General features: G+C 41.5%; 1 protein-coding gene across 1 annotated transcript; it reads left to right on the forward strand.

The window, feature by feature from the left end:
• The first annotated feature begins 556 nt into the window (after positions 1–556).
• On the forward strand, positions 557–7,977 carry TMEM129 (transmembrane protein 129, E3 ubiquitin ligase). Its single transcript, XM_085223636.1, has 4 exons — positions 557–887; positions 1,719–2,193; positions 4,479–4,638; positions 5,666–7,977. Exons 1-4 carry the CDS (start codon positions 683–685, stop codon positions 5,912–5,914), a joined length of 1,089 nt encoding a protein of 362 aa, XP_085079762.1. The 5' UTR covers positions 557–682; the 3' UTR covers positions 5,915–7,977.
• Positions 7,978–9,594: the final 1,617 nt, after the last annotated feature.

The following is a 9,594-nucleotide window of genomic DNA, read 5'->3' on the forward strand; positions in this document are numbered from 1 at the left end:
GCCACAAAAAAAGAGGGGAGATTTTGACTGGATGTAAGGAAGAAGTTCTTTACAATAAGAGTGGTGAGGCACTGGCACAAGTTGCCCAGAGAGGTGGTGGATGCCCCATCCCTGCAGACACTCAAGGTCAGGCTGGTGGGGCTCTGAGCACCTGATGGAGCTGCAGGTGTCCCAGTTCATTGCAGGGGAGTTGGACTAAATGGCCTTTATGGGTACCTTCCAACTCAAACGATTCTAAGATTCTGTGAAACGTATCTTAAAATTTCTCTCCCTTTAATGACTCAAGTCCCTGATCATTCTCTAAAGAAATATTACATAATAAAGTACACCAAGAAACCCGAATAAAAATGTTGTTTTTACTTTAGAGCCTCAAGCAAAACACCACTGACCTACTTCAGAAGGATGTTATTTTCACACAGAACTCTTTGAAGCTCAGAACTCCAAGTAATTTCATTCGCCAGAGCCGCTAAGCACGAAGTTACGCCTTTCCGAAGCACCAGCAGGCAGGGAACGGCTCAACCCTGCGGCACTCGGCAGAAGCGGAAGCTCCCATTGCCGTTTAGCAAGACACCCGGCGCAGGGCCGAGTGAACTACCGCTCCCAGGGAGCCGCGCGGCGCCGCGCCGGGCCGTGCCCCCGTGGGCGAGTGGCTGGGCGGCGGGAGCGGGGTCCGCGGCGCAGGATGGAGAGTCCGGCGGTGACCTTCACCTTGGCTTACCTGGTGTTCGCCGTCTGCTTCGTCTTCCCGCCCGACGAGGTGCGCTCGGCCGGGCTGACGGTGCAGAGCCTGCTGGCCGCCTGGCTGGGCAGCGAGGACGCGGCCTTCGTGCAGTACCACCTGCGGCGCAGCACCGGCACGCTGCTGGCGCACTCCCTGCTGCCCCTCGGTGAGCGGCGGGCCGGGGGGTGGGCTGCCTTCCTGCCTCGGTGCGGGCAGCGGGCACGGTGCGCTGCTGTGCCCTCTCTGCCACGGTTCTTTGTGGTATACACGCGTATCTTTGTCGCCAGCACGTGGAGTTGCAAAGGAATCATGTTTTACTTAACTTGGAAGTTCAAATCAGATTCCTTCAGCAATGTATTTCAGGTAGAAAGCAGTGACAGGTATGGATATGAAGTACCGAATGTACTCTTGTCCTGACTAAGAATTGTCCAGGTGCACATCAGTGAGCACACTGGATAGGGTAACCAGGGGTCTGCATTAATTGGCGTACTTAAAATTAGAGAATCATAGAAGATTGCAAGTTGGACTCATAAGATTTCACACTCCTGGCTCCACGTGAAACCACTCCAAAATCATAGGATTATTTAGATTGGAAAGGCCACTAAGACCATCCAGTCCCACCATCCACTCAAATCAGAACATATGGCTGAGAGCAGTGTCCAAACACTCCTTGATCTCCAGCAGCTCGGGGCTGTGCCCACTGCCCTGGGCAGCCCGTTCCATGCCCACCGCTCTCTGGTACAGACCCTTTCCCTATCCCCCAACTGCCCCTACCGTGACACAGCTCTATGCCATTCCCTCAGGCCCTGTCGCTGTCACACAGAGCAGAGCTCAGCGCTGCCCCTGTGCTCCCTGTGAGGAGCTGTAGCTGTCATGAGGCCTCCCCTCAGCTCCTCTGCTCTGAGCTGAACAAACTGAGGGACTATGGCTGCTCCTCACACTTCTTATCCTCTAATGGTTAAAGCCATTGCACTTAATTGCTTCCTTTTCCCTGCAGGTTATTACCTTGGTATGTGCTTCGCTGCACCTGAGAAACACCTTTGTTTTTTCTACCTGGCCTCAAAAGAATGGAAAACTTTCTTCTTCTTTGCCGTTCTCCTTCCAGCAGTCAGCAGCACCCTGGCGTATTACTGGTCACGGAAAGGTTGGAATAACCACCCGTTGGCCCGGACACTCGCTGTTTATGCTCTGCCACAGTCAGGTTGGAGGGCAGTGGCTTCTTCCATCAATACAGAATTTAGGAGAATTGACAAATTTGCCACCGGAGCCCCAGGAGCGAGGGTGATTGTTACAGACACATGGGTGATCAAGGTAACCACCTATTGCCTACACGTCGCCCAGCAGCAGGACATTCATTTGACTGTGACAGACTCCAGACAGCACGAACTCACACCGGACTCAAACATGCCCGTGCAGTTCCTCACCATCCGTGTTGCCAGTGTTAATCCCTATGTGAAGGCATTTGATATCCGGTAAAACAAAATAACACTTTACAATTATGACACATATATGATATATGATGGCGTTCGTGAAATGTTTTTGGAGCAAATCTGAAAGCTCCATGACTCTTGCTTCTCTATCCCTGCCCGCTGCTCAGAGATGCTGTATGCACAGTTCTACCACGCAGTGCAGTGAAAAAAGGTTTAGAAAGATTCATATGCCCACAATAATAAATGCGCAGTGGTTAAACAGAAACAGAGGGACTGCCCTGTTTGGTCCTCTCTTAGGAAAAGGGTTGTGCTGGATGCAGAAAGTAGTACTGGAAAAACTTCAGTGAGAAGTAGATATTGAAAGAGAGCAATAGGAAGCAATAGAGAATAAAAAAAGAGAGAATCTTGAAGTCTTTGGTCTCAAAATTTGGTGGTGAAGAAATAGTGATATTTCTAAACTTGGCTGTTGTTCACTCATATTTTTACCCCTCCCTCTGCACAAGGCTCCTGATTTTGTCATTGCTCAAAAGAATTCTCACTGAGCTACTGCAAGTCAGCTGCCCTTAAAGCTAGGAAGTAATTCCAACCCATTTCTGATTGATGAGTTGTAATAGCAGTAATTCATAGTAAATGTGCTGTGAACAATTAGGCCTTGTTTCCAAAGAGCTTCAGCTATTTTTTTAGCAGTCTTCCTATGTAGCTGAGCAAAAATACAAGTTTTGCAGAAACCCTCAACGCTGATCAGAATGGTGCTAAAATCTGCCTTGTTCTTGTGTCATGAAAGGGAGTTTGTGCTCCTGCAGTTATACATTTGAAAAGGTATTTGAGTGTCTGTTGTTGTAAATGTCAGCAGCTTTTATTTACCAGGTAATGAAAAGCAGGCAGGCTTGTAGGTGAACAGAGGGCTCCTGGCAGGCATGAGGAAGGCATAGAGATGAGGTGTCAGAAATTGGGTGATATGCTCAGACTGAGGGGTTAAGATAAGCATTACAGGATCCTAAGTAGAGACTTCTATAGACTATGAGAGTGGTGATCAAATAAATGTTAAACAACTAATTATCTTCTTCTATAAGTGATAAAATTGCAACCCATCATACTGGGAAAAGCATGAGATCCTTGACAGTTTCTTTTAGGGAAAAGAAAACCAAACCCCAAAATTTTATGGTTAACCAGAACGGTTAACCATCAAAAAGAATTTTTAGAAGTCCTTATAAGATACTTCAAAAGAAGCAAGTATTCTGGAATGCAGTTGTACAGTGTTTAAGAAAAGTGCCATAGGACAAAATTCACTTTTTAAGAATGTAGGACCATTGTGTATTTCCAGAATCAGAAGTAGGGATGTTTCTGAAAGAAATGCTTCTGTGTTGGCAGGTCACATTTCCCTATGTGCTCAATGAGAGGTCTTTGTCTGGGTACAAAGGTCTGTTTTTACAGTCAGCAAGCTCTATTATCCTTCAGCAGTTAAAACAATGGAGACCACCAGGAATTAAAGATGTGCATTGGGTTGTGCTGTGCTGCAGGAACTCAGCTGGGGCAGAAAGACTGAGGTATTTCAGGGCGATGTTCCCAGGGCTCCTCCATAAAAGCTGCTTAATGAGGGAAACACAGAGTTGGGGAGTTCAGAGTGTTGTGTTTTGAAGGGTAACAACAGTAGTGTGTCACTGCAGGATCTGTACAAGGTCTCATGTGCCATGTGAGGTCTGTGGAACTCAGGGAGACTTCTTTTACTAGAAGCAAGCTAGTGTTGATACCTGAAATGAGAGCATAAGTCACATTTAGCAGCCATTTGCAGTCTTTGTGAAATTTCAGTTTTAATCTATAAATGTATCAGAGAATCAGAAATTAATATTGACTTTCTTCTGATTCTTACATGTATCAGAATACATATCAGAATACATATCAATACATGATACATGTCTCATCACAATAACTCTAATTTCTGTCCTTAGGGTTAATATGCTATGGTTAACTATATATATTACTATAATTAACTTATGGTATAAGGAAACAGGCATTGAAAAGGTAGACAGAAACTGTGCATGCAGATAATTCATGATATATGTATTTTTGTTCGTGCTATTGAATTGACTGACTAGACATGAAGCCTGAACTTGCTTATATGTGCAGTCTGGGATCCAGGCAGGAGGACTGCATGTTCCAAGAGATATCAGGGAAAAAATACAAACAAACAAAAAAGAAACCAGACAAAACAAGCCCAGCAGAACAGTTGTTTTTTCTGTGTACTCACTTTTCTGTGTTTAACCTCTGCGAAGTACTATCAAGGTATTTGGATAATTGAGATAACATTTTATTCCATCTTTTTCAAGGCTGAACTCCACAGAGTATGGGGAGCTCCGAGAGAAGCTACGTGCTCCCATCAGCAATGCAGCTAATGTTGTGATCCATCAAAGCCTTAGTGATTTATTTCTAGAAACTTTTACGTCTCTGGTGGAAATGAACCAGACATACTCTGTTCCAAGCACTCAGGTGAGACTTTCTATCCATGTGAAACTGTAATCATTTATTTTACAATATAGCTGAGCCTGCAATTATTGTAATTGGTAACTTCGTTTACTTTGAGTTCACCTCCCATTTCAGTAAACATGTAATAAACGTAGATCGAGCTGCTGCTTCTGTTTCTTCTCTAGAAAATGAACTGTATTGTGAACATCATATTCTTGAGACATGAGAAATAGCAGAGCAGAAGTTGTTTCTATAAAACTTTAAAACATTTGGACATAGTAATGTTGCATTTTCAGAGAGTTTATGGAGTAACAGCTGCTGTTCCTCGGCTTTAAACAGCTTGCTTTTCTAGACAGCCCTGTTTTGCTGGATCCTCTCCTGTAATAAATTAATAATTCTTAACTGGGACTCGCTTTAATTGTTAGTAAGGCCGTGGAATCCTTCCTTCAGTAATATTTTTGGGGACCTGATTAGTATTGCAGTTCTTACAAGGATCAGCTGAGGGAACTGGAATTTTTCCTTCTGGAGGAGGCTCAGGGGAGACCTTGTTGCTCTCTATAACTCCCTGAAAGGAGGTTGTAATGAGATGCGGGTCAGTCTCTTCTCCCAGGTGACAGCAATAGGATGAGAGGTAGTGGCTTCACATTGCACCAGAGGAGGTTCAGGTTGGATATGAGGAACAGTTTTTTTCTCAGGAGTAGTCAGGTGCTGGAACAGACTGCCCAGGGAGGTGGTGGAGTCACCATCCCTGGAGATGTTCAAGAAAAATTTGTATGTGGCACTGAGGACACGATTAGGGGGCATGTGGGGACGGACTGATAGTTGGACTAGATGATCTTAGAGGACTTTTCCAATCTTCATGGTTCTGTGATTCTAAGCTCATTGTCTTTGGTGAACCTGACTGGAGGAAATGAGGCAGTTCTGCCTTGAGGTTCTGTCCAACTCAGATTCCTGTTATGCTTCTGTGCAGATTGTTTTCCAAAAGCCTTTTAGAGAGCAATAACAGAAGCCATTCTTTACAGTTCATTGTTGTGGCATTTTTCTCTTTTAGGAGCTAGAACCATGCATAGGATGCATGCAGACTATTGCAAACATCAAGCTCATCAAGAACTGCCAAGAGCCAAATGAAGGGGAATGTCAGCAATGCTACTGTCGTCCAATGTGGTGCCTCACCTGCATGGGCAAATGGTTTGCCAGCCGACAGGACCAGCAGCACCCAGAGACATGGCTGTCAAGCCACGTGCCTTGTCCAACTTGCAGAGCCAAATTTTGCATTTTAGATGTTTGCATAATACGATGAATAACACTTGGGTATGTTCTAACTTTTTAAATTTGTATTTCATAGTGGTTTTGGTTAAAAGGCCCATTAGCATTGTTTCTTAGACTTTGCATTACACAGGAGTGCAAGCTCCAGAGCTCTATTTTACAGCATTGAAAACGGATGTACATCTTCTCAGTTCTTCTCAATTTTTACCTTTTGTCTTTGGTTTTTATTCATCAGACGTCAGTTTCTGAAAAATGTTGCTTGAAACTTTTAGTAAAATTTTGCTTTCTATGTCTTGGATGGTATAAAATCATCCTATCAATGTTCTCTTTTTAACCTAGGTATTTCTGACTCTTTCGTAAAGGGCTAACTGAGAAAATTACTTTGGTTAGACTTCACTGATACTTGTGTTTATTCTTTAATCCATCTGCAAAGTTCTTATTCATCTTTGCAAGTACACCAAACAAGAATACCGGTTGTTCTCCTACTGCTGATCCCCTCCATTTATAAAGGAGATTGGTTTCTGTAGACAAAGGCATTGAATTCCTGAAGATGCATAATTTCCATAGGAACCTTTTATTCCATTAATCTGCCTTCAGTTTATTTTCTGATGGACATATTTCAAACAGAAAGATTTAGAACTATACCCTGCTTACTTGCACTGCTATTGCTGTGCAGTATTAAATCTATAGAGCTGTATTGCTTAGGGTTTTAGTGTTTTCTAGGTGATGGCTTTTTTCCTATATTTCAAATATCTGAATTATCTAAATTACTTGAAAGAATGCTCAACTACTTCAAAGCCTTTACTTTTTTGTTGTTGTTGTTGTTTTATTTTTTTTTCTCCCGAAGGATTGCCTTTTCTCTGAAATAGATGTCAGGATCACAGAGATAGAAGTTGCTGTGCTAGGCACCCCAAGAATCGCCAATCATCATTTCCCTAATGAAAATTTTTCAGGCTTGCACTTTAAAGCCTGACTGTAAGCAAGAGACATTGTTTTAGGATTTGTAGGGTACCAGTGCATACTTCCAGATGCAGTGTGCATCCAAATAATTTGTAAATTCAAATCAAAGCATTTTCTATAAATTTAAGGAGCCATTCTCCTGGACCCAAATGCAGTGCTTACCATTTCATCTGTCCATCAGACACCTCAATAAACAGTTACTTGGCACACTTCTCAGTGAAAAGCTTCAAACTGCTGGAGAATGTGTGAGTTCTTACATTGCTTTGTGCACTGCAGTGGCTGAGATGCAAATGTTTGCTTACCCAGGTGGTTTTCTTTACGGGGCAGTAACTTCCAGAAACAAGTGGGCCAGTTGATGAGAAAGGTGTATTTTAATGCTTTGGTCTAGGAGAATGAAAGCCCTGATACTTCTCATAATCAGAAGGATCTTAATTGTAAATCAGAAGCACAAGTGACGTGGCAGCGCTTAACTGGCACGTCTAGATTGCCTTGAGAAGACAGATTGCTTTGAGCAGGAATTGCTGGCAACATTTTTTAACCTTTAGAAGAATCTTATAGGGCCAGGTGGTGTTTTCTGCTATGCACCTTCTCACTATACACCAGACTTTACAAAAAGTGTTTACTTATGGTAAGTTTGCATAATATGGCACAGATATAAGGGATGTGGTAATTCAAATAGTTGTAGAAGGAAATGCATAATTTTGGACTTTGTCACTGACAGTCATTCAATTTGTACATCTTTTTTTCAGTTTGGAATAAAAACATTTTAAAGATCTACTTAGACCATAAAAACCTTGAGACTTTTGGATTATAGCACATGTAATTGAAAATATTCTTATTTAAAAAAAAAAAGAGTTGATTGCCCATAATATTGCATGGAGTGAAAGCTTTAGATTCCCAATTGCTTGTGCAGTACAATTTTTCTTTAGAGAAATCTATCATCTTTGAATTGAAGTTTCTATTTCAGTGGAACTTTGCTTTTACCCATCTTATTTCTTTTGCCAACATGACAGTGAAACAAGGTAATAGTCATAAATGTATAGTACTCTTGAATCTTTTGATGATTGTGCTCTTTCCACAGAAGTGCCTCAACTTTATTAATAATTACCAAAATAAAATGATGAATTATGTTAATAATAGTGCCTGGCTTATATTCCTTAAAATAAGCATTTTTTCTAAGTTTAAATTCTCACAGTATTCTGGCATGCCCCTGAAGTTTTTAAGCTTTTAAAAGGCAGTATTACAGAATGAACTTGTTAAAAATCTCCATGATGTACTCCTCGTAGAGACAGTAGAAGGCAAAACCATGACACATTTCTGAGCACAGGTCATCTGTTATCTTATAATTCACCAAACGTTAAATTTATTCCTTCTATAAGTTTTCCTACTGTAACCTGAATGTAGAAGGCTACATAAAAGAAGGCATGAAAAAAATTAATGTCTCTGTCTCAGAGGAAAACAAAAGGAAAGAGAGTAGCACAGGATATCATGAAATCAGGGGGAGATTTGCAGAAAGGCAGCGTGTTCAGTTAATGGTATGAATTCGGGGATGTTTCTCTAGCGCAAGGGTTTCCATCCTTTTGGCTCACTCAGGCCACACTGAATGAACAGAAATTGTCTTGTGTCGTATATAAAATATATAGTCAATGAATATAAATAACAAGAGTTTTTATTTTTATATGTTTTTTATTAAAACATAATTTTAAAAGAGTAACAAAAACACAGAACTAGTGGAACATTTGACCTTGCTTTTGTGTAACACATCTATGTCTGGTTCAATGGAAGCATTTGCAATTCTTAGTTCTCAAGACACATTTCAGAGATTTCTGAACTACTTTTACTCTTCCTGTATTATAACAATGTAATGAGCAAAAAAAGGCATTTCATACTGTAGTTTTGTACTACAGCTGTTAACACCCTATTTTTAAATATTGACTGGAGACACTGCAGATGATGTGGGTCATTTTTACCTTTCCCAAAATTACACAAAAAAATTCCCATACTACACACCTACATTTCATTGGTTATTAGTAGATGATACTCTACTAGTCTGCATTGAGAAGGCCTATCGATCTGTCATTTTTTATCAATTTTATATTTACTACCCCTTCTGAAGCTATAACGCCTGGCTTATATGAGAATGTTTTACAATTATTTCTAGTTGTGAAATATATACTATTCCTAATTTTATTAATTTTATTAAATATATATTAATTCCATGATTTTGAAGTATATATAGTTTTATTTTTGTATTTTGTTTTAGATTTTATCATCAAACATTTAACTTCTTTTCACACGCAAAAAAGCAGCCACTAAATGCAAATCGACAAATTAACAAATTCTGAGAAAAGTGTATGAATGTAGGTATAATGCACATCCTCTGTAAATCCAGCTTTAGCGTGCTTGGATTATGAAATGTAAGTGATTATTACTTGTATATTCTCCCCTCAAGATCAGAACAATGGTGAAGCGCTGGCACAGGCTGTGGGTGCTCCCGTCCATGGAGGTGTTCAAGGCCAGGTTGGATGGAGCCCTGGGCAGCCTGGTCTGGTGCCACATCTGGAGGTTGGTGGCCCTGCCAGAGGCAGGGAGTTGGAGCTTGATATCCTTGGGTTCGCTTCCAACCCACGCCTTCTATGATTCTATGAAATGGACAAAACCATGATGGCTGCTCTGAAAGTAATGCCTCCTGTTTTATGATGTTGGCCCACATCCCCAGAGAGAGATGTTGGTGGCACGGCAGGAGAGGCTGAA

The sequence above is a fragment of the Meleagris gallopavo genome, chromosome 4 (assembly GCF_905368555.1).
Source record: "Meleagris gallopavo chromosome 4, MGAL_WU_HG_1.1, whole genome shotgun sequence".
Classification (NCBI taxonomy): Eukaryota; Metazoa; Chordata; class Aves; order Galliformes; family Phasianidae; genus Meleagris; species Meleagris gallopavo.

Coding starts and splice junctions, on each gene's coding strand:
- TMEM129 (XM_085223636.1), top strand. CDS start 683: ATGGAGAGTCCGGCGGTGACCTTCACCTTGGCTTACCTGGTGTTCGCC. Junction 2,194..4,478: donor GTGAAGGCATTTGATATCCG/GTAAAACAAAAT, acceptor ATCTTTTTCAAG/GCTGAACTCCACAGAGTATG. Junction 4,639..5,665: donor ACTCTGTTCCAAGCACTCAG/GTGAGACTTTCT, acceptor TTTCTCTTTTAG/GAGCTAGAACCATGCATAGG.